At 49.3% G+C, this 25,289-nt stretch overlaps 1 protein-coding gene, 1 long non-coding RNA gene and 1 pseudogene across 2 annotated transcripts; 1 reads left to right on the top strand and 2 right to left on the bottom strand.

Annotated features, from left to right (window-relative positions):
• Positions 1–1,408: 1,408 nt before the first annotated feature.
• On the bottom strand, positions 1,409–2,876 carry LOC139181117 (uncharacterized). The gene is made up of 2 exons (XR_011565223.1): positions 2,664–2,876; positions 1,409–2,117 (listed from the first exon to the last, which is right to left on the bottom strand). It is a non-coding gene; the product is annotated as an uncharacterized lncRNA (long non-coding RNA).
• A 293-nt stretch (positions 2,877–3,169) lies between these two features.
• SOX3 (SRY-box transcription factor 3) lies at positions 3,170–5,395 on the top strand. Its single transcript, XM_070783858.1, has one exon. The coding sequence runs from the start codon at positions 3,270–3,272 to the stop codon at positions 4,623–4,625; it is 1,356 nt and encodes a 451-aa protein (XP_070639959.1). The 5' UTR covers positions 3,170–3,269; the 3' UTR covers positions 4,626–5,395.
• Positions 5,396–15,458: 10,063 nt separating this feature from the next.
• LOC109554777 (U6 snRNA-associated Sm-like protein LSm3 pseudogene) lies at positions 15,459–15,766 on the bottom strand (annotated as a pseudogene).
• Positions 15,767–25,289: the final 9,523 nt, after the last annotated feature.

Below are 25,289 nucleotides of genomic sequence, written 5' to 3'. Positions count from 1 at the left end.
CACCCGGAGCCTGCAGGGCCACCCACACTAGAGCCTACCCCAACCCCCGAGTTTTGCCATCACCAGCCCTCTAAGGAGAGTCCCACTTCTGCCCGCAGCGATGCAGCTGCCTCTCCTTGGAGGGTTGGGGCGACCTCGAAGCCCCGTAGGGAGAGAAGGGGCGCCTATAGGTGAAGTTTCCAACCGAGGCCAACAAACGGCGCTGTTGCCGCGCCCTGGGTCCTGGAATCCCCAGGCCCAGCCCCAGTCCGAGGGAGCCAGAGCTCTCTCCAGAGGGCGGGGAGAATGGGGACGGCGTGTTTGGCCGAGTTCCCTACCCGCCGTCCGGGGGGCTCTGTTTGCCGCCCAAGGGCTCCCGGAGGCCCCGAGGGAGAGAGAGCTACCGAACACGCTCTCCTCCCGCAAAGAGCGGAAAGGACTCTTCCCGAATCCCGCTGTGTCGCTCTGCTTTCCTCGCGGGGTGCAGGTGCGGGTCGGAGACACCTGTTGGGGCTCCACCGGACGTCTAGCTTCCCCGCGGGCCCCGCCTGGACCGAGCATCCTCGGGCGGTAGTACCTGCCGTGAAGCTTCTCCCGACCCGCGAGGAAAGTCGCGTCGCTCGGCCGGTGCCTGCGCTGGTACTGCTAAGAGAACCGTTTCCTTCTACCTTCCCTCCATCTCCCCACCCCTATGATGGTAATCTCGCTTGATTACTGAAATGGTAGTATGGGCTGAGAACGTGTCCTCTCAAATGTTCCGAAGGCGGACCACCCCAGAGCTACCAGGCACAGAGATCGGTTTAATCGTGACCTCCGAGGGAAGCCAGGAGTGTGGGAGAGGGTGTCTGATCCTAGCAAGACTGCCATAAATCTGGAAGAAGGACGTTGATGTGAGAAGGAGCTTATCTAAACCGCGGGATGGGTGTGAGCAAGTGACAAACAGCTGGGAGCAGTGACCAGTTCCCCCAGATAACCTGCTGCGGCGAGAAGCGCCGGCCGGGCACCGCACCTCTTGCCTAGGCAAGTAGGCAGCCCAGGCTCTGTCACCACAACGGCTTACTTGGGTCCTAAAACTTGGAAAGAATCCTGACATCTGTCAGGCTACTGGACGCCAGGCCGCGCGTCGGTTGGGTAGTTTCCTAAAACGCGCTTCACTTAGCAACAGCCTCAGAGGCCCAGAGAACCCGAGAGGGCATCTGGAAAGGCGGCCAAAAGGGCAGGGCTACTGCACACTGACTTCTTGGGGAGAAGGTGGGTTTGCCCAGGAAATTTTGTCTGTGTCACCCAGTCTGGCAAGAAAACAGTTGCAGGTGGAGACTGTCGAATCACTTCTGTTTTCTGAAACATGCCTTCCAGTCCATGTCAACTTAAGTACACATACCCGTGCGCGCGTGCGCGGGCGTGCACACACGCACACACACACGACTCATACACAGAACCATTCCCCATAGTTTACTTCAAAACCCTAAATGCGTAGAACCATTCAAATGATCGCAGCAGCCCTTGACTGTATACGTTCGCTTCCTTCCGCCCAGAAGAGCAACAGAACCAAGTGGAACCCAAACTTAAGAGGCGGGTTTCGAGACCCCAAACTTCCAGGAGACGTTGCTGCTGGGAGCCGGGATTCTGGTGCTAGCGGTCCGCGGGCCCCAGGGCGGGCTGGCCTGCTCTGCGTCCCCCAAGTCACAGCGGGTTACTTTATAATTTGTGCAAGAAACGGGGAAGCAAGCTCCTGGCACGCAGGCTTCCCAGGATCGCTGGGTCTTGCATTATAAGGAGCTAAAAACCTCGGTTTGGAGCTGTTTTTGTTTTTGTTTTTTTCCCCCACACTTAGGATATACGCCTTTCTTTGGGTTCCCCATCTTTCCACGAGGCTGGGGGGGTTGGTGGGCCACACCGTGGGGACACTTATTTCAGTCTTTGCCACCTCTGTCCGGGGTTGGCTTTTCCTTCCCACCGGTCGCCTCGGGCGTCTTCGGGAGTTGCAGACGCTGAGCCACTAGTTTGGGCTGGAGGCGGCGATAGTCAGGGTGCCAGCTACCCGCAGCCGGGCTTCCCCGCGCCGCTATTCTTCCGCAGACAACCCCGACAGGCGGTTGAATGTGGCGCTCAGAGTCTCGAGGCTCCGGTCGGGAAGGCTATAAAAAAATAAAAAAAGGAAGACGGCATCCGTTAGCAGCGCCTGCTCCCCGGGGAGGCGGCGCGGCTGCGCGGCGAGAGCAGCGCTCAGTGGTCCCGGCAGGTGCGCGGCCGGTGGAGGGGGCGCCCCAGGACGGCCTCGGCTCCTCTCGGGCCACCACCCCCCCCCCTTCAAGAAACTTTTCTTTCACTTGGAGAGGCTCTGTGTTGCCATGAAAACGGATTTTCCAAGGGGCCCGACCCTCCCCCTCAGGGGCATCGGACTGGAAAAACCGAAATGGCCAGAGAGCAGAGACAAAAAGGGGCCGCTAAACGGGGGCCCGGAGAAGAGAGCTGAGGCCGGTTCACCCCTCCGCGCCCCCCTCAACACTCCCCGCACCACCGCATGGGAGCGTTTCGGCCCGGCCGGGGCGCCGGGCAAACCACCGAAAGCTCGCAGCCCCACTGCGCCCTGCGGTCCCCAAGCCTGTCTCCCGAGCCCCGCTCCCTGACCCCCGCTCAGTGCTGGGAGCGCTGGCCCGGGGCTTCCCGGCGGAGGGTCCTACCGGAACGGGGCCGATTCCAGGGAGGGCTTCTCGGAGCCCAGCACCGGGGTACCTCCACTGTGCCCCGAGTCTCCAAGGCCGCCTGGGTAGCTGGCCGTGTCCTGTGTCCCTTAGCGCTGGCAGCAGAAGCGGTTGGAGTACCTCCGCGCAGACAGCGGGAAGCTGTGCAGGGTGGCCCCGGGACCGGACGCCCCCCGGCCTTGACAAAGTTGTTTTCGGAACCCTGTGGGCGCCCCCTGCCTCCTCCCCCCCCAAACCGGCTCGCGCCCCCCTCCCCCCTCCGTCACCTCCTCGAGTTTCGTTCTTTCAAACTTTTTGAGACCCTAATTGGTGGTCCCTGAGCGGCTGTCCGGGACTCCCGCCTCCTGAATAACTCTTATCACGTCACCAGGCCCCAGAGAGGCGTGGGGGTGAACGAAAGGACTCCCCGAACTTTTTTTTTTTCCAGCCTGGCCGAACAAGGGCTCCGTGATGATTGGCCAGGGCGCATCACTGCAAGCCTGTCAATCACCGGGCCTCCGGGTGGCTAGGGGCGGACCGAGCCCCAACCCCGGGGGATCCGAGCAGGTATATAAGAAGCCCGGCGAGCGCCCGACCAGACTGCGAATGCGACCTGCCCGAGACCACGCATCAGGTGCCAGCAGCCTGCGGGGTCCCGCTGACTTGGCGCGGACCACTGCGGCCAGCCTGCCCTTCCCGCCCGACCCGCGGGCCCAGCGGCCCCCAAGCGCCCCTCCGACGGAGTCCCCGGGCCTTTTCACCGTGGCCGCTCCAGCGCCGGGAGCGCCTTCTCCTCCCGCCACCCTGGCGCACCTTCTTCCCGCCCCGGCCATGTACAGCCTGCTGGAGACTGAACTCAAGAACCCCGTGGGGCCACCCACCCCAGCGGCAGGCGCGGGCGGCCCGGCAGCCCCGGGCGGCGCAGGCAAGAGTAGTGCGAACGCCGGCGGCGGCGCGAACGCAGGCGGAGGCAGCAGCGGGGGCGCGAGCGCCGGGGGCGGTGGCGGGGGCGGCGGCGGCGGCGGCGGGGGCAGCGATCAGGACCGCGTGAAGCGGCCCATGAATGCCTTCATGGTGTGGTCCCGCGGGCAGCGGCGCAAGATGGCCCTGGAGAACCCCAAGATGCACAACTCCGAGATCAGTAAACGCTTGGGCGCCGACTGGAAACTGCTGACGGACGCCGAGAAGCGGCCGTTCATCGACGAGGCCAAGCGGCTGCGCGCGGTGCACATGAAAGAGTACCCGGACTACAAGTACCGGCCGCGCCGCAAGACCAAGACGCTGCTCAAGAAGGACAAGTACTCCCTGCCTGGCGGCCTGCTGCCCCCCGGCGCCGCGGCCGCCGCCGCCGCCGCCGCGGCCGCCGCGGCCGCCAGCAGCCCGGTGGGCGTGGGCCAGCGCCTGGACACGTACACACACGTGAACGGCTGGGCCAACGGCGCGTACTCGCTGGTGCAGGAGCAGCTGGGCTACGCGCCGCCCGCGACCATGAGCAGCCCGCCGCCGCCGCCCGCGCTGCCTCAGATGCACCGCTACGACATGGCCGGCCTGCAGTACAGCCCCATGATGCCGCCAGGCGCCCAGAGCTACATGAACGCCGCGGCCGCCGCCGCAGCCGCTTCGGGCTACGGGAGCATGGCGCCCTCCGCCGCCGCCGCCGCCGCCGCCGCCTACGGGCAGCAGCCCGCGGCGGCCGCCGCCGCCGCTGCCGCCATGAGCCTGGGCCCCATGGGCACGGTGGTGAAGACGGAGCCCAGCTCGCCGCCGCCCGCCATCGCGTCGCACTCGCAGCGCGCGTGCCTCGGCGACCTGCGCGACATGATCAGCATGTACCTGCCGCCCGGCGGGGACGCGGCGGACGCCGCCTCGCCGCTGCCGGGCGGCCGCCTGCACAGCGTGCACCAGCACTACCAGGGCGCCGGGACTGCCGTCAACGGCACGGTGCCCCTGACCCACATCTGAGCGCCCGCCGGCGCTCGCAGCCCCTCCGCCCCACCCCGCCCCTGCACCCCCGAGTGGGGACGCCTTGTTGTTTAGCTTTGCTTGCCTGGGACTGTTGCCTTGTACCGATGATGGGGAGGATGGAAAGTTTGGCTGTAGCTGTCGGGGTTTGTACGAAAACTGAAAGGAGTCCGGAGCGGCGGAAATGGGACTTTCTCGAGCTCGCCGGCCCCTCGCCGCCTTCCCTCCCTTCCCCTTCTGTAGGCTGGGAATCCGCTGTGTTGTTTGCCAAGAAAAAGCCGCCCCCCCCCAACCTCCTCCTCCTCCTCCCGGGTTCCTGGGTTTTTCTGTTGCATTTGAAAATGTTGTCGCGTTAGTTTGCTGTTAGCCGAGGAGTGAGTGAATGGGGCAAACGGACTCGGGTGAGGCTGGCTTGAGAACTACAACGCCTCCTCCCCCAGTCGCGTTGCATCTGTTTTCCTCGTGGGCTCGGGGTGGTGGGGGGTGGGAACTGACCGCCGCGGCGCGGCAGCCAAGGCCGATGTTAATTTATAGCCAGGTGTGCGTGTGTCTCCCGCCTCGCCGCCCCTGGCCGCAGGACAGCTTTCTGTCCAGTCCGCATTTAAGCTGTTGAGTTGGTGATTTCTGCCGTGATCTGTTTGATATTTCGTCGCGCTAATGTATGTGGATTTCGTTTGGGTGGTAGGGCTAAGGGGCTATTTTGTTTCAGGGTTTTCAAGGTTTTATTCAGTTCCTAAATGAGAGATCAATAAATTTTATAACCAACATAATGGAGTCCTGGTAATTTTGCGGGCCTGAAACTTTAGGTGCGGGTTAGGGAGGGAACCAGTCCTCGGTACTGCGACCGTGGTCCGGTCCCGGGGCCGGGGGTGGGGGGCCTGGGGGGAGGCAAGCGTGATCTGGAACGGTTTCTTCTGTAACTACTGGTGATCGCAAACACGGCGTCTCTCGGTATTTTCAACTGAAACTCCAAGGAGAAAGCGATTTGTCTTTCCGGGAGCGAGCATACTCAGGCGGAGGCTAGCACCCCGCGGCCACGCACTTGTTGATCTCGGCGGCGGCAGCCGCCACGCGGGGCGGGGAGGGGCGGCCGCGGAAACTGGCCCCGAAAGGGGGCACATTTACCTTTGTGCACTGGGGCGGGAAGATACTCGAGTCAAGCCAAATGATTTACAAACGAAAACTCTTCGGAAATCTCAGCCTATTAAACAGAAATAGTTCAGGACTCCCTAGCAGGAAACCAATACATTACGACCGAGGTGGCTGAAGCGGCAGAGCCAGCATTCAACTCTGGAAGGTGTGGTTTTCAACAGTCCACCTTAGATTTTTGCAAAGATCTCTGAGACTCCTCCGATGGCTTTCTCTTTTTGACTTGTCACTCCAGCCCACTGACTGGTTTTCTAGAAGAGGCCCCCTCTCAACCCGAGCCTCTAGCTAGTTTTCGACTCCCTCTCTCCCCCTACTCTCCCTCCATCCCTGACCCTTGGGATTTCCACTGTGCCCCCCGAAAGGCCTTTGGTTTTGCGCCTGGCCACTCGGCCCCAGTGAATCTGTTTGAGGCCTAGGAAGAAAACAAATAGAACCAGTGTTTTTTTACCCCCTCCTCATCTGTTTGAGGTGATTTCCTTAATCCCTCTAATCCTGTTACCTCGCTATCCCAGAATAACTAAACTCGGGCTTTCCAGTAAGCGCGGCCTGGTGTACTGTGTTTTATCCTCTTCCACTCCTGACCACAGGTTTCTTTGCTTGAGGTCTGCTGGACTCGGGGCGACAGGAACTCCCGTTAAATTGGTCTGAATTCCACATTTCCAGCCGGCTTCCTTTGTGCGGGCTGACCATTCACCTGCGAGCCGGGGCGGGCTTCGCGGGGGGTGGGGGGTGGGGTGGAGGAGGGGCGGGGGTTTTCTGCGGCTTCGGGGGTCGTGCCCGCTTTTTACACCTCACTGCGGATCCCGGAGACTTAAGCTCACCACGCCTCTTGGAGAAAGGTCGGGTCTCCCTGGGAAGGCGGCACCACCCCTCCCCCGCAGGCGCTGGCACTGGCCTCCCCCGACGGTACCGCACGGGGTGGGAGGCATCCCGGTCGTGATGCACCGACCTCGGCGCATCGCCCTCCACCCGGTGCTCCTCCCGGGCGCCTGCTGCGTCCGGTGTGGCGAGGCCTCACTACCGCTCGCTCCCCTTCCCGTCCCACGGATCCCGGGCCCCGCCGAGCGGGTCGGCGCTGCCAGTCCTGCTGCCGTGACTGGAGAGCAGGGTCCCAGGCTACCAGGTTCCCCTCCACCCGCGGTCCGCGTCCAGAGGGGTGGGGGGGGGGGGGCGGGAGGCAACTCTCTGGTCATATCCACCCCCTATTCGTATCTTTCACAGTGTTTGGGCGTCCGTAAAAATACCTGTCCGTCGGTTACTCTGGGTTCAAATTGCTAGCAATTGTGGACCCAAGTTTGGTCTGAAAGACTCCGGGCAAGGGAGGGTTGAAAACAAGCAATTCCGCCCCACTGAGGGGGCGGTGCCAACGCGGGAATAAATTGATACCGCTTCTTTCCAAGAGTCCATTGTGCTGCTGCCTTCTTAGAAGTGCCAGGGTCACCCTTTCAACCGGTCTCACACACTACTGGCCCCCCCCCCTCTCTAAACATCCACGGCTTTGTGCTCTACTTTGTCCGATTTCCAAATTGCCTTTAAGAGAAAGGATTTCATCAATCAGCACATTTGGAGGATTTAAATATAGATGAAAGATAATTGTTTTTTAACTTCAGCCACAGGAAAGAGAACTGCACTGGAGTGCAACTTCCATCCCCTGGGCCAGAGTTTCCAGACTAGCGCAACACCCCCTCCTCCTCTTCCACTCCTCCCCCACGTCTATGGGGACAGTTGCCCCTCAATCTGTTTTCTAGCTTAGGGTTCTGGTCAAATTTGATTTGAAATAAGGGTTCTGAGGCTGAAATGGCAACAATAACAAAATCTGGTCAAGCCCCAACTCCTGCCTTTGGGGACTTGTTTTACACATAAGAAAACTGGCCCCTGCACGGGAAGTGACAGTGCTCAAGGTTGCTTAGCTGGTCTCTGGGTGCACAGGGGAACGGGACTCCCAGGCCTGGTGGACGCCTGACTCTGCCACAAGATGGAGAGCAACTGATGAAATTCCAGCTTCAGCTGCCTCTCAAGCCCTTAATCTAGTGGGGTCTCTGTAGAAAAGATGTAATTTCTGACATACAGACACCTAGTGGCCAATGCTTGGCAAATGGTGAAGTGATGGGCGCCTCAGGTCCTTACAGAGGGATAAACACAGTCCATCTTTAGTGTCTCCTGACAGGAGCAGAGTTATCTTTTGATGGGAATTATCCCAGGGACGGGGGAGCCTGGTGGGCTGCTGTCTCTGGGGTCGCACAGAGTCGGACACGACTAAAGCGATTTAGCAGTAGCAGCAGCAGCATCCTACATGGAGATGTTCTTTGCTGGCTTGTCTCTATATCTTCCCTCATTAATCTCCTGTCTAAAAATCTACAGGGGGAGAGGGCATCCAAAACACAGGTATAGATTTATAAACAAAGACGTTCATCACAGACCTGCTTGTGATAGTAAAAGTTATACCCAACCCAACTGTTCAACAGATAGGAAAAGGTTATGAAAATTCCTTTTCCCCCAAAAGACTACTTTGCAGATATTAAAAATTGTGCTGGGAGAGATTACAATGACACAATACAACACTTAAAACAGATCTAAAAGAGCAAGACGCGAAAAAATATATTCAGTACGTGTGACCTACTGAAGTATGTATGAGTCGGAGAACATACAAAAATGCAGGGTACTATCATGAATATTGGTTAGTCTTCCTTCTATTTATTCGTACTTCAATTTTCTCTGATAGGACTGTATCCCTACTATCATCAGAAAAGTCAGCTTTAAAATATATTCTCTCCCAGTCACAAATACAGAAGTGTGTCTCCTTGTGAAAGAAGAAAGTTCAAGCTTTCCCTTCGTTTGTTTGGGGTAAGGGGGGTCGGGAGCCCCAGCAGCAGTAATTCCCCAGCTCTCCTCCAGATCGGGGGCTGCAGTGAACACAGCAGAGCAACCCCCTGCCAAGCGCCCTCATCAGTCAGCGGGAGCAGGAGCAGATTAGTGACGGCTCTGTCATTCTTCGGACCCACTCAGTGGAGAAAAAGACCTCCTTGGGAGCCAAGCTGAACAGCTTGGACCGCGGGAAGCAGGGGCCATTGAGGAACCAGAAAGCGCATAAACCCAGGAGCCTGCAACTCACTGCCCTCTTGGGAGGGGGGTTCGGAGCAAGCCCACAGGGTGTGTCTGGGCCAGGAGGGGAGGGACTAGGTGAGCACCCAACTCGCACCCACACAGCCGAATGAACAAACATGGTCGGTTGTGCCCCTTCTCCCCGTCACTGCCATCTTCATCCACACCACCATCACTGCCTGCCGGACCACTGCCATGGCCTCCTACCTGTTTTCCCTGCATCCACTGTGCTCCTCACCAATCCACTCTCCCCAGAGTGTCCTGTCAACTTTTCAAACAGAAATCCTATCAGTGTCACTTCCTTTCTTCATAACCTTCTAGTGACTTCTTATTGTCTGATCAATGCTGTGTCCTTCTGTGCCTCTCTCCTCCAACCCCTACCTCCCCCACTCCCACCTCAGGATCCCCCTGAGAAATGTTTGTTAAGTAAATCATGGTTCCTGATGGTTTCATATCTAAATAAAATTTGAAGTCCAGTAGTTTTCTCAGATACAGATTATTATGCACTGTGCTGTGCTTAGTCACTCAGTCATGTCCGACTCTTTGCGACCCCATGGACTGTAGCCCGCCCAGTTCCTCTGTCCATGGGGATTCTCCAGGCAAGAATACTGGAGTGGGTTGCCATGCCCTCCTCCAGGGGATCTTCCCAACTCAGGGATCGAACCCAGGTCTCCCACACTGCAGGCAGATTCTTTACTCTATTAGCCACCAGGGAAGCCCTTACTATGCACAGTGCACTTTTCATCTTGCATTGGCAAGATTCCCCCAAATCTCCATATCAAGCACAGATTTCTTGATAATTAAAAAAGTCTACTAGCAAAAGTACATAAATTCTTCCCTGCCCCAGTGCTTTTGAATGTGCTGTTCCCTTTTCCTGGAATGTTCTGCCCCAAGCTCTTCCCTCAAATGGTCCAATGTTGTCTGCAAGGTCTCAGTTCAAACATCTCTTCTGGTGAAAGTGTCCATGAAGCTCTACTCAAGAACAAGATAGGTGTCCTGTTTTAAACTCTCACAACACTGGACCCTCTTCCCAGCCCTGATACCAGTGGTCATTTTACATTTGTGTGATCCTGCCAATCGCTGGTCTCACTCCTAGTCTGTAAGTTCCTTGAGGGCAAAGACGGTGCCTGGTTTGTTCACGAATACCGAGCACAATGCCTATTCCGTATTAGGCTCTCAAAAATACATGTGGAGTGTTTACTGTGTGTTTAAGGAATAGGGGCTCTGGGGACTTGAAACTAACAGAATGAGTGCAAGCCTGTGAAAATCATCAAGAATGAATCTGCCACTTTGGCTCCATCCCTTACCAGCTGTAGGCTCTTGAGGATACCATTTACACGGAGGTTCAAGTGGGAACAATAATGTCTCTGGTTTGTTCTGAGGGTTCAAAAAAAAAAAAAAAAGATGCTTTGAGCACTGAGCACAGTGTCTGGCACTCAGCCTTGTGCAGTATGTGTTAGTGATGATTATTACCTTCCTTAGGAGCCTCTGTTGACTCTTCAGGGAGGAGCTAGTGCTTTCTGGTCAAATTCTATATTTCCCACTATTACAAGGGATGTTTCTCATTGCTGAGGCCAGTTCTTGCTATAGAAAGAAGGCAAAATAAAAGATCACCATTAAAAATGAATGGATCCTATGACACCAAAAGCATAAACACAAAAGAAAATAAAAAGCTGGACTTCATCAAGATTAAACAGTTTTGCTTGCAAGGGCACCATCAGCAAAGTGAAGAGAAAACCCACAGAATAGGAAGAAATATGTATCAATCATATATCTGATAAAGGAATTATATCTAGACTGTATAAAGACTTAAAATTAATAATAAAAAACCAAATTACCCAATTAAAAATGGGCAAAGGAAGTGAATAGTTTTTTCCAAAGGGACTATACAAATAGGCAACAAGCACATAGAAAGATGCTCAACATCATTAGTCATTGAGGGCAGCAAATCAAAACCACGATGAGATACTACTTCATGTCAACTAGGATGGCTGTCATAATTCTTTAAAGATAGGCACTAACAAGTGTTGCCGAGGATGTGGAGAATTTGAATCCTTATATAATGCTGGAGGGAATGTAAAGTGGTAAAGCCACTTTAAAAAGCAGACTGACAGTTCTTCAAAAATTTAAACATCCAGTTACAATATGACCCAGAAATTCTACTCTTAAGGCTAACAAAAACATAGGTTCACACAAAAATGTGTTCCCTAATGTTCACAGAGGCATTATTCATAATAGCCCTAAAGTGGAAACAACCTAATTGCCTCTGAACTGGTTAATGGATGAATAAAATGTAGTATATCTATGCAATGGAACATTATTCTGCAATAAAAAGGAATGGAGTACCGAGACTTCCGTGGTGGTTCAGTGGCTATGACTCCATGCTCCCAGTGCAGGGGGCCCGGGTTTGATCTTGGTTAAGGAACTAGATCCCATATACTGCAACCAAGATTTCGAGTTCCACAACTAAAGATCCCACATGCTGCAACAAAGACTGAGTGCAGCCAAATAAATAACTATTAGAATTTTTTTAAAAAAGAAAAAAAGTGAGTACTCATATCAATATATATACAAGGTTAGTATTCACACATTTATTACCTAGCTCTGCCAGCAGTGAGTAGGCCCAGAAGCAATGACATCTCAGTAACAACAAACACATCTAAGTATCCAGGTCTTGGTTTCTAATATCATTCTTCAATGAAAGGAACCAGGGATCTTTGGAAAAGTGGCTGATTCTAGAACTGGGGCCAGAAATATACAAAGTGAGTCTAGAGTATCCTGCAGTGCCAAAAGGTAAGGAAAGGTAAGAAAGAAGGCAAAGAAGGAGGAAAGAAAGGGAGAAAGAAAGGAAGGAAGGAAAGATGAAGCCCAATAATGGAAGTGAGTCAAAAGGACATATTATTTGTTTGTTAGCCGCTCAGTCATGTCTGACTCTATGTGACCCCATGGATGATAGCCCACCAGGCTCTTCTGTCCATGTGATTTCCCAGGCAAGAATACTGGAATGGGTAGCCATTCCCTGCTCCATGGGATCTTCCCAACCCAGGCATCGAAACTGGGTCTCCTGCATTGCAGGCAGATTCTTAATGGTGTGAGCCACCAGGGAAGCCTCAAAAGGACATAGGAGCCACCTAAAACAGTTTCCAATGACCAAATCTGGATAAGTTTGAGCAACAAAATGAATATAGTACTGGATTATAACCCAGAGAAGGCAATGGCAACTCACTCCAGTACTCTTGCCTGGAAAATCCCATGGATGGAGGAGCCTGGTAGGCTGCAGTCCATGGGGTCGCTAAAAGTCTGACACCACTGAGTGACTTCACTTTCACTTTTCACTTTTATGCATTGGAGAAGGAAATGGCAACCCACTCTAATGTTCTTGCCTGGAGAATCCCAGGGACAAGGGAGCCTGGTGGGCTGCCGCCTATGGGGTTGCACAGAGTTGGACACGATTGAAGTGAGACTTAGCAGCAGCAGCAGCAGGATTATAACCCAAAGTATACAACAAATAGGCACCATCCACACTGATATAAATAAATAAGCAGGGACTTCCCTGGTTGTCCAGTGGCTAAGATTCCATGCTCCCAATGCAGGGGCCCAGGTTCAGCCCCTGGTCAGGGAACTAGATCCCTCATGCTGCAACTAAGACCCAGCACAGCCAAATAAATTAATATTTTTAAAATAAATAAATAAGTAAATACACGAATGAGGGAAGGGGAAGAGACAAATCTGTGTGTAACTCCCCACGCCTTAAGTGTGGGCTAGTCATAGTGACTACCTTCCAAAGAGAACAGTATGGAAAGGGGGAAAAGAGTTAACATTGCAGCTGAGAAATCGAACAAACACTATCTTAGCCAGAAGATTAAAGTCAACATTGGCAATTACAAGTCATGTTGACAGTATGTACCTTGACATGATGTGACAAAAATGGTATTTTTCTGCTGTGGCCCCAAACCCATAATCAATCTAATGATTAGGAAAACATCTGACAAATCCTGACTGACGATGTTATTATTGTTTAGTCACTCAGTTGTGTCCAACTCTTTCACAACCCTGTGTAGGGTAGCCTGCCAGGCTCCTCTGTCCTTGGGATTTCCCAGGCAAGAATACTGGAGCGGGTTGCCATTTCCTTCTCCAGGGGACCTTCCTGACTCAGGAATTGAACCTGTGTCACCTGCATTGGCAAGCAGATTCTTTACCACTGTGCCACCAGGAAAGTCCCAACTGAGGATACTGTACCATATATCTGACCAGCAATCCTCAAAACTGTCAAGGTCATAAAAAGCAAGGAAAGTCTGAGAACCTGTCATAGCCAAGAGTAGCCTAAGGTAACATGACGATTCAACATAATATATGATGATTCAAAGTAATATAAATGTAATATGGTATTCTGGATAGGATCCTGAAACACTCAAATGACTTTAGGGAAAAACTGAAGAAATCTTAATAAAGCATGGGTTTATTTAGTAATAATGTATCATTGTTGGTTCATCAATGTCAAGCGTGTACCATACTATTGCAAGGTGGTAATAACTGAGGAAACTGGGTACGGCAGTATATGGAGAGTCTCTACTACAGCCTCAATTTTTCTGTAAATCTAAAACTTCTAAAAAGTGAAGTTCATTTTTAAAAAAGAAATGAAGTATTGATACATACTACCACATGGATGAACCCTGAAAGCATTATGCTAACTGAAAAAGGCCAGTCAAGAAAAACTACACATTATATGACTTAATTTATGTGAATATCCAGAATAGACACAACCATAGAGAAAGAAAAAAGATTATGGACTGCCTAGGGCGAACTGTGGTGTTGGAGAAGACTCTTGAGAGTCCCTTGAACAGCAAGGAGATCAAACCAGTCAACCCTAAAGGAAATCAACCCTGAATATTCATTGGAAGGGCTAAAGCTAAAGCTCCAATACTTTTTGGCTACCTGATGTGAAGAGCTGACTCACTGGAAAAGACCCTGATGCTGGGAAAGATTGAGGACAGGAGGAGAAGGGGACGACAGAGGATGAGATGGTTGGATGACATCACTGACTCGATGGACATGAGTTTGAGCAAACTCTGGGAGATGGTGAAGGACAGGAAAGCCTGGCATGCTGAGTCCATGGGGTTGCAAAGAGTCACACATGATTGAGCAACTGAACAACAACAAGGTCAGGAGGGATTGAGAAGAATTGGGGAGTGACTGTTAATGGGCACAGGGCTTCATTTTGGCGTGATGAAGAAATTCTAAAATCAATTGTGATGATGGGTGCACAACTCTGATTATACTAAAAACCACTGAATTGTACATTTTGCCCAGATGAATTTTATAGTATTGAATTATATCTCAACAAAGTAACTGTTTAAAACAACAAAAACAAAATGTTCTGGTGGATGACAGTAGGAGAGGTGTTTGGTAGGCAGCATGTCCAGTCCTAGCGGCTGCCATAAACACCAGGTGCGATCTCAAAGTCAAATGTACTCTCCTAACCAAAGCTGTTAGAGCAGGAAGAGTCCTCAGTCTGGCGTTCTCATTTTATTGCTCCATCAAATTTAATTTGGGTTTGTATGGTAATAAAAGCCAATTCCATCTACTAATATTGCTAAAAGAATTCTCTCTGTTCGCTGCTTTATTAATTGCTCAATTGAAATACCATGGATTATTTCCAAGCACACAGTTTGAAACACTCAGAATTAGCCTGTGCACTCTATTGTAAAGCGACCTCCAAGGTGCCTTCTACCTTTAAGAATCTTGTACGAGCCTCTCAGTGCAGGAACGGGATATCTGTAATGTCAAAAGCCCCAAGCAGCTCAGCAAAATTGGAATGGTAACAAGCTTCTGTGCTCACACCCTGGGTAGGATAGTAGTGTCAACACCTCCAGCAGAGCTGATAGAGCTGTCTTTCAGTCTGTCTGCAGGCTCTGTTTACATTCTGCAGGTTAGCTGGAAACACTCTCACCACCTCCACCCCCTGAAAAAGATCTCTGGGTCAACTTGACATCTCCTAGATGCTCCATGTACTATATTTCTTCCTGTAACAAGCTCTCCTGCTATGTTGCTTTATATGATTTCTTTGCAAAGAATAAATTAGGCTGAGTGTGTAAACAACATATAAACTCTAGAGATGTTGACAATAATTACAAGCAATGGAAATCAACAGCAGATGTGCATAGCAGTCTCTCAACTGGAGCTTATCCCATTTGGAGAGGCTCAGGTACACCTGAAAGGTGGAAGGAGTCATGGACATTTGGAATCTTTAGTGAGGTGAAACTGGGTTGCAAATATGGCTGCAAAGTGAAGGGAAAGTATTTTATTTTATTTTTCTGCATCTTGGTGATCACGTTTATTGGAAGGGGTAGAGAAAAAGTAAAAATGCCATTTAGCCTAAGAATTTGTGAGTTATCTGCAAATCAATTTATTTCAGGAGTGGAAGAATTCTTGATTATTCCTTAACATAAAAATGTAGATAGTTTCTCTCTCTCTCTCTCTCTCTTTTTTTTTTTTTGACAGTTTCTCTTTTGAATATCTTCTAGGTTTAAAGCGGCAGTCATACAAAATCTCCTGCTTTCCACCCTGGATAAATTCTTCGTTTCAGTCAACTGTAAATGGTGGGACCACTAGCACAACACCATCTCCCCAGACAAAGAGCATCAGAATATTCCATTTTGTTGATTTATATATCTCTTGAAATGCTTCTCCTTCACTTTCTATAGTTGCACAGTTTCTTCCATATTTCCCAATATTGTGCTTAAATATTGATTGTAAGCATGTAACCTGCCTCAAAGTTCTCTGTTGTTTCTCATTTTCACATAGATTTTCTCATCCAGGCTGAGCCTGAGATGATCCAGGGGCTCTTCTATGGTGTTGGTAGTTTGTTGCCGGTCCATGCGGTCTGCCATGTTTGAAACCTGGAAAAGTATTTTAGAATGAGAGGCAACTGCTTGGGAGAAGATATACATAGACAAACACATACACAATCACCAATAGTTTTCTGATGATACAGCACAGTCTTTTAACTGCTGAACGTGTCTAGGGTCCTGGCCTTGGTCTCTGCACGTTTAAGAGTCACCTCTCCATTGGTCTTCCCAAAAGTTCAGTCTGTATGGTTTTACTGAGCCTCAGATCTTTGGTCCCAACTGCCTCTTGACTGTAGTACTGTCCTGCTGCTGTTGCTGCTGCTAAGTCGCTTCAGTCGTGTCTGACTCTGTGCTACCCCATAGACGGCAGCCCACCAGGCTCCCCCGTCCCTGGGATTCTCCAGGCAAGAACACTGTAGTGGGTTGCCATTTCCTTCTCCAATGCATGAAAGTGAAAAGTGAAAGTGAAGTTGCTCAGTCGTGTCCGACTCTTAGCGACCCCATGGACTGCAGCCTACCAGGCTCCTCCATCCATGGGATTTTCCAGGCAAGAGTACTGGAGTGGGGTGCCATTGCCTTCTCCAAGTACTGTCCTACAGTCCATCAAATTTTGACTGGACCAAACTAACTCATCATTATCCTCCCGAAACCAGCACTTCTCTATTTTCCATCTCGATTAAACAGCACCCCTGTCTGCCTAGACATTTCTTTCCCCCTCACACTCTAATTTCCAACCAGTTCCGGAATCCATCTGTTCTTTTTTCTCATTGCCTTAGTTGGGGCTTGGTGTTACTTATCCGTTGCTGTGTAAGAAATAACCCCAAATGTTAGCAGTATAAAACAACATATAGTAACTACTCACCATTTCTGTGGCCAGGAATCCAGGCCTGGCTTAGTGGGTTCCAGGTTTCTCACAAGCTGCAGTCAAGGTAGTGGTTGGGAGGAGAGCTGGCTCCAGGCTCCAGTGGGGAAGGATGTGCTTCCAGCGTCACTGACATGGCTGTTGTTGGCCTGCCTCAGAAACTCCACTTCCCAGTTCACTCAAGTGGCTGTACACCAGCCTCGGTCCCCACTGGCTTTGACCACAGACATTGGTGATTTGCCATCTGGGCCCCTCCATAGTACAGTTCACCACATGGCAACTGGCTTCAGAAGTCACAGTCTTTCTGTAATCTGATCTTGGAAGCAATATCCATCATCTTTGCTGTACTGTCGTAATTTGTCTTACTAGGGCCAGCCTGCAACCGAGGGGAGGGATTCCACAGGGCCTGAGTATCAGGAGGTGGACAGCTTCATCCACCAGAGAGCCATTGTCCTTTGTCTGGACTCTCCCTTGTGAACGAGCATCCTAACTCCTCTCCAGGCCTGTAGGGTCTCCTGTGCTAGATCATCCTCCCCACTGAGTCTTGGGTGACAGTTCCACAAAAGCTATCTGATTCTGTAATTTCACTTCGAAAGAACCCCTGTTGGCAACCTGTGCTGCCATAGGACAAAGTCTAAACTCCTTGAGCAGCCATTTGAGGCCCTCCATGATCTGTTCTTGGCTTCCTCATTCCTTACCACCACGCACATCCCAGCAGAAATACTCAACTTCCCATGGCTCCCAGGTTCCCTGAAATGAGCCAGGTTCCTTTTGACTCTTTCACAATTTCAGGTGATTCAGAAGAGCGTGTGGGCCTCTCACTGCCCGCTCTTGTTTTCTGTCACTCCTCCTCAGCGCAGCTTCAGAGGCACCTCTTCTGACATGTCTGCCCTGACTCTCCCTGTCTTTGTGGTCCCCAAGCCCTTTGGCTGTAGCTTTACTTGAGGAACTTGCACAGTGACAGGCACATACGATGGGCACTTGATGAAGGCTTGTCATTTTCTTCAATGAAATCAAATAACGCTAGAGCTGTAAGCACTTTTAAAAAGAAAAAAAGGAAAGGAAAGAGCATATAGCACTGAAGTTCAAATGAGGAAGGACTCAAAGGGTCTGAGAAGGGAAAGGAGAGGCCTTGTCCAAGGCCAAGAAGAGCTGGAATAACCAACTTGCTTAGCCAGACATGCTCACTTCGACTCGAGGGCATTTCTACTTCTCCCAAGTACCTTCACTGTTTCAGGCTCCCTGCTGCCACTCAAAAACTCCAATTCTCTGAAGATGTTTAATAGTAACTGTAGGTAATGTTTCTCCATCTGTCTTTGGGTCCACATATGTCTTAGGGCCTTCTCAAGCTTCTGTGAATATGAACTTTCTTTATAGGAAGAGAGTTAGAATCAAATCCTAATCTTGAGTAAATAAATTTGAGGCAGTTGCATGCTTTCAGTTTTTTAGTGGCAGGGCTGACTTGGTGGCAGTTTATGGGTCCCTAGGACCACACTGGGGCTTCCCTGGTGGCTCAGGAGGTGAAGAATCCTCCTGCAATGTGGGAGAGCTGGGTTTGATCCCTGGGTTGAGAAGATCCCTTGGAGGGAGGCATGGCAACCTACTCCAGCATTCTTGACTGAAGAATCCCGATGGACAGAGGAGTCTGGCAGGCTACAGTCCACAGGGTCGAAAAGAGTCAGACATGACTGAGTGACTAAATACAGCACAGCACAGGACCACGCTGGCCTTCCCTGGTGGCTCAGATGGTAAAGACTCTGCCTGAAATGAGGGAGACCTGGGTTCCATCCCTGGGTCGGGAAGATCCCCTGGAGAAGGGAATGGCAACCCACTCCAGTATTCTTGCTTAGAGAATCCCATGGACAGAGGAGTCTGGTGGGCTACAGTCCATATGGTTGCAAAGAGTTGGACATGATTTAGTGACTAAACAACAACAAAGGATCATGCCTGGGCCTCTCCCAGTGTTGCATACTTCTCCATTTTCTGTGGGTTCACTCAACACTCCCCTGGCTGGGTATGTGGATTTCCATGTCCAGAGATACCAATGCCAGGATATGCACAAGGAGAAATACACATACTGGCCACAGAAGGTTCTCGGTTCCTTCTTCCTTTTCGACTGAATAAATCCTTAACATACCAGAAAGAGCAGTCCCAGAGATAACAGGGACTTCCAGCATGTGCTGCCTGAGTAGCCACAGCAGCCAGGGCCAGTCCAGTGACAGTCCAGTCCCCGACATCAGCAAGAACGAGGCATCTGACAGGAGGTGCTGAACAGGAATACGCTGCAACAGCTCAAGAGGTGCTGATGGGGGGGAGGGCCGGGGCAGGGCAGCTGGTTCTGTTTTAAAATCCTAAAGATATGGCTGGGTCCTTGCTGGAGATTGTGTACTTTCAGTCGGCAGAGGAGAGAACTGAGACTCAAACTACAAATCCAACCAGTTAAGTCTTCCAGAGCTTGGTTGTTCTAATCAGACTTCAGAGTTCAGCTCCTCTCCAGGTCCCTACATTAGTAAAACTTTCCTCAAAAATGTGCTAACTTCTCTGAGACTCAAGCGACTCATCTGTAAAATGGAGATAAAGCAGTACTTATGTTATAGTATTAAGTTTAACTAGGATAATGCATATAAAGGGCTTATCATTCAATACATAGAAAATCTGACCTTTATTATTATAGACCTAAGAACCAAAATATCCACATTCTAAATGAATATTAGACCATACAGCTTCTAACATATCAACTCATGGAGCTTCTCAAGCCAGCTACTCCACTTATTAGCTGTGTGGCCTCGGGCATGTTTCTTAACCTCTCAGAGCTTCCAATTTCCTTATCTGTAAAATGGGAATAATAATTGCATTGACTTTACAGAGTTGTAAAAAGATTCAGTAAAGAACTTAGCACAGTGTCTGGTATATAGCATGAGGATTATTCTATACATAGCCTTTCCACAAGCTTCATCAAACCTGGGTTTATTCTACTGCTGCACAGGCTTTATTATCAGGCAGATGTTAAATTTATTTATTTTGTTGTTGTTGTTGCTTGGGTTTTTTTGGCCATGTGACATGTGGGATCTTAGTTCCCCGACCAGGGATCAAACTTGTGTCCTCTGCAGTGGAAGCATGGAGTCTTAACTTCTGGACCATCTAGGAAGTCCCTTTCTGAGATCTTTAGAATGTAGATTCCAGAGCCCCAGAGCCTGGGATTCGATCCCAGCTCCATCACTTACTAGCTGTATAATCTTGGGTAGGAACTTTAACCAGAAGTCAAAGATTCATCTCAGAACCTTTGCTTATTAATACATTTCAACTGCACACTCTGGACATAGAACATTCTTAGGCAGGTCGGAATGAAAATCTCAGCAGTGTGTTTATTTTCAGGAGTGCTTTCTGTAATTATGTAAGCTTTTTACAGTCCCTGTGCATGACTTTGACCTCCCTGTTCCTCAGTTTCCTCATCAGTAACATGCTGATTATAACAACAGACACCTCAGAGTTGTGCTGTGGTCATCTACCCAAAGTTTAGTCCTAATGTCAAGACTGATGCTGCTGAACACACACACAGAGGGTGTGAAAAGTGTTATTAATTACATAATGGGGTTTTTCTAGGGAAAGCAGGGTAGGGTTCCCAAGCTGGTCCAAACATGGCTTGGGAAAGCAGGGAAAGAAGCGGTTTTACCTCTGATTAGGTGGTTGGCAGAGGTGAAGGTTCCCACAGGTGTACAGAGCCTTGTGTGATTTGAATCTCCTGCTGGGCACTAAAGGTCAGGACACCCAAGCTTTCTCATCAGCTTGCCCAGATGTGGGGAACAATGGCAAGGGGAGGCTGAAAAGCTGTCAGGAAAGTGAGGGATCGGACTAGATGTTCTTACAAGCTCCTCACGGGTCTAACAGTGTCTGAGAGCCATGGTGGTTGGCCCACTCATAAAGTGATACTGCTACAGAATGAAGAATCATCTTTTTCAGCCCACTTTCTACCATATTCCAGATGTTGTTATACCCCTTGCTATTTGTGCCTTTAAGACAGAGTTAAACTGACAGGGTGAAAAAATAAACCAGAAATAGAGATTGATAAGACTAATTCCAGCTTAAGTCCCAAAAGATCTACTATTGTTTCTCAACTATCAGAAAAAAATGCTACGTGTCACCCTTGTCTGAAAGCACCATTTTACAAAGCATTCTGTCTTTACTCTAAAGACATGTTCACTGAAAAAAATAATTTATTTGTAATGAAAAAGGATGGAAGAGATGGGAAAAGAAAAGTCCTAGAGTAATAGAAAAATTTAAAAAGCCATCCCCAGAAATTAAACATCACCTGTCACCAATATAAATGACTATTTCTGTCCAAAGAATGTTTCTACTGGTGAGAGAGCTAGCACTACCATGTATGGAGCAGGTACCAGTTTGCAGGACAAGACACAGAATGGCAGCAAGTCTTCGATGGCCATTTCTCAGGGACAAATGAGGTTCAAAGATGACTTCCCAGGAGGAACTTGTTCACTCACCCTACTTCCTGATGTTTCAACTCTCAGATGCCCGACCCCCAACTCAGCCACGCAGAAGAACATTCTTGTCAACAGTAAGTTTCAATCAACTTTTGGTCACTTTCTTCAACTGCAGTTCATCTGGGGAGGATGAAAGGGCCTAGACTATGGAAGGATACAGTTGACAAGGAGGTAAGCCACTCTCAAGAAGGCATCATTTGGGATCATGCTTGCTAAAGAAATGCTGACCATGTGGATTTCACTCAGGATCACTCTGTCTTCTTTGGATCTGAGATTGTCACAGGATGTCTCTGTGTCCTTTGGAGAAAAAGATGTACACTGTACAAGTTTTCCACATTTTTTACTGAACCTCTCACTGGAGATATATGACTATATATCTACACATCTACAGAGCTGTGTACGGTGCCCTGGACCAGACACTCTACTCTTTCCACATGTTGAAGAGTGTCATGTGTCATGTGCCATGTGCCATGGATCTTAGGGCCCCGTGCATGTGATATTTGAATCTCCTCTTCAGCATCCCAGCCAAATGGATGGCCAGCTTGAATACCTCCAGGGATGAACGGATTGCTATCATGTGGGGCAACCTGTCTTCTCTTTGGAAAGCTCTTACTGTTCTATACTGCACCTTTCATCCACTCCTCCTGGTTGGGCCTTACCGAGGTCACTCCCTATGTGTTCTGGGGCAGCCCTGTGCACCAAGGCTGTTTATCTCCAGACCACTCATTCTCCTCTCAACTTTTTCTCATTTGGAAGGCTCTAAGGAACACCTTAGAACTCTCGTCAGAAAATTTTGCAATATGTATTTCTCTATCCGACAGCCCAGGGTAGCAGCACTCACTTCCCCACTAAGAGAGCAAGTTTCACCAGACCAGAAGTCCACGGATATGCTTATTGCACTGTTGACTCACCTTCAACTTCACGTTCATTAATTTAGCTACTCAGTCCAGCTTTCATTGTCAGGTCCTGCTTCTGCCACGCAACATAGCCTTCCCAGCTGTTATTCTGTGGAGGTAGCTTTGCCCAACTATATATATATATCATATGTAAAGGATACATATTTATCATAACATGTGTCCATTTGTGGGCTTCCCTGGTAATTCAGCAGTAAAGAATCTGCCTGCCAATGCAGGAGACATAGGAGACTTCGGTTGATCCTTGGTTTGGGAAAATCCCTTGGAGCAGGGCATGGCAACCCACTCCAATATTCTTGCCTGGAGAATCCCATGGACAGAGGAGCCAGCAGACTACAGTCCATAGGGTCTCAGAGTCAGACTTGACTGAAGCGACTGAGCACACATGCATGCACGTATACGTTTATACATATACATGCATACACGCGTATACATATTACACTGAGATTGCCACTTAGAATCAAAAAATTAAAGAAAGCTAATTCTGGAACTTCCCTGGTGGTCCAAACTCTGCTTTTCAATGCAGAGGGTGTGGGTTCAATCCCTGGTTGGGGAGCGAAAATCCCAAGTGATTCACAACCAAAAAAAAAACAAAAATAGGGGGGAAAAAGCTATTTCTGGCCCCTGGTAAGAAGTATCTATTTATATCTTGATTTATCTTATTTTGACAATGGAGTGAAGGAGACACTGACTTCTAATCAGATTCACCTTTTAAGTTTGTGTATGTGTGTAAGCTGCCTCTGGACCCATTCAATTCCTGGCTTGTCACCAGGACGCCATCCTTCCCAAACTGTGCTGTGCTGTGCTTAGTCACTCAGTCTGACAGTTTGTGACCCCATGGACTGTAGCCTTCCAAGCTGCTCTGTCCATGGGATTCTCCAGGCAAGAATACTGGAGTGGGTTGTCATGCTCTCCTCCAGGGGATCTTCCCAACCCAGGGATCAAACTTAGGTCTCCCTCATTGCAGATGGATTCTATACAATCTGAGCCATTAGGGAAGCCCAATAATACTGGAGTGGGTAGCCGATCCCTTCTCCCGGGGATCTTCCCCACCTAGAAATTGAACAGGGATTTCCTGCATTGCAGGCAGATTCTTTACCAGCTGAGCTACCAGGGAAACCCCATCCTTCCCATATCCATACCAAACTCTCCACCTGCACTGAAGTCAAGGGACCACCACACTGGACTCTTAGGCCCCAGGCCCAAGGATTTCAGTTGGAATGCTCACCCAGAGGAATCGTGTTGGAGAAGTGACAGGGAGAGTGAGGGCTGCACAGATTCTCATGGAAGTTCTCTTCAGGAAGGATTCTAGAAGGAAGGAAAGAATCAAATTCTTACACAGACCTAGACCCTAGAGAGCTACTAGAAAATAAGAGAAGAATAAGAATAATCCCGCCAGCTGTGTTGCCTCTAAGCCGCGACTCCCCACCTAGTTCAGAGCCACTGGCCTGTTTAATAACTCAGGGCCAGATTGAAATCATAACAGGCATGGCCGCATGTCATAGATTATGATTTTAAAATCTGGCAAGTCCATGAAAGCCCAGAATCTGATCTTCAGAGGGGCTGTTAAATGGAACAATCTACAATATTCTTGGTCCCAAATATTAGCAACAGCCTCCAGGCTCGAGTAAATAGGGAAACTACTTGCTAAAACCGTTGCTTCTCAGCACATCTTTTGAATCTAACAGTAGCTGCCAAATTCCGAGAGCCTCTACTCTTGTGATTCACTGACCATGTAATTGACCATGGAATTTATTCAGTCTTTTCTTTTACTTGTATCTCAACATATAGGAAAGAACGCTTCTTTAACCGTGCTGAGATTATATGTAACTGTTTGGCTTATATACTCTGAGCAATAAAGCATTTTATTTCCCAAAGTAGATAAATAACACACACACACACATTCACAGGATTCTATAGAAGGGCCAGAGATGTCATATTCTAGTCGAAACCCCTCCTCTTACACGGGAAATACAGTCCCAGCAAGGAAAGGGATTTCATCAAGGCCACACCAGGAGTTGGTGGTGGAATGTGCACGACAATTTAGGATTTTTAACTGCCAGCTCAGAGTTCTTGCCTTCATACAGTGCTAAAAATTAATTTAAAAATAAACATATATCTTTGTTGATGACTGAAGCGAACTCTGCTAAGGAATACTGATACTTCATCCAGAGTAAGAAGCACCACTTTCTTTTTCATTCCTTTCTTTGGGAAAACACTAAACATTCTTCAGAATTCATTTTGAGATATATTTACTCACTTATGAAAATTAACTGCTAAAAATTTTTTAATGTATTTTAAACTTAAGTATGTATGCATAGCTGGTACTCAAGAAACACCACAATATGTATAGAAATATAATAGCATATATAACTTTGATCCTGAGTTCAAACGCTCACTATGCCCATAAGTACATTTGCATTTGACAGACAGTGAATTATAACTTTTGCTTCAAATCTGTGGTTATCATTTACATACCTTTATATTATGATTGGAGAAGGCAATGGCACCCCACTCCAGTACTCTTGTCTGGCAAATCCCATGGATGGAGGAGCCTGGTAGGCTGCAGTCCATGGGGTCGCTAGGAGTCGGACACAACTGAGCGACTTCACTTTCATGCATTGGAGAAGGAAATGGCAACCCACTCCAGTGTTCTTGCCTGGAGAATCCCAGGGACGGGGGAGCCTGGTCTATGGGGTCACACACAGTCGGACACGATTGAAGTGACTTAGCAGCAAATTACTTCCTAATTTTACTTTGGAATTTTCTTTTTTTTTGTTTTTGTTTTTTTTTTTAATTTTTTTTTTTAATTTTCTTTAACCCACAGCTCATTAAAAATATTATTTGGTGTTTAAATATTTAGAGAATTTCTGGAGATCTTTCCATCATTGATGTTTATTTTAATTTTTTAAAGTTTTAAAAGTTTATTTATTTATGGCTGTGCTGGGTCTTCGTTGCTGTGCACAGGTTTTCTCCAGTTGTAGCAAGCAGGGGCCGCTCTCTAGTTGTGGCGCACGGGCTTCTCATTGCAGTGGCTTCTCTTGTTGCTCACAGGCTCCAGAGCACGCAGGCTCAGTAGCTGTGGCCCTTGCACTTAGTTGCCCTGAAGCATGTGGGCTTTTCCCAGGCCAGGGATCAAACCTGCGACCCCTGCATTGGCAGGCAGATTCTTAACTACTGGACCACCAGGGAAGTCACTCCATCATTGATTTTTTATTTAATTCTCTGTGGTCACAGAGCAGACTTTGTATGACTTGAATCTTTCTAAATGTATTGAGATTTATTTTATG

Source organism: Bos indicus, chromosome X (genome assembly GCF_029378745.1).
Source record: "Bos indicus isolate NIAB-ARS_2022 breed Sahiwal x Tharparkar chromosome X, NIAB-ARS_B.indTharparkar_mat_pri_1.0, whole genome shotgun sequence".
Classification (NCBI taxonomy): domain Eukaryota; kingdom Metazoa; phylum Chordata; class Mammalia; order Artiodactyla; family Bovidae; genus Bos; species Bos indicus.
Note: the sequence above shows the minus strand (reverse complement) of the source record. Positions and strands in the feature narration are given on the sequence as shown.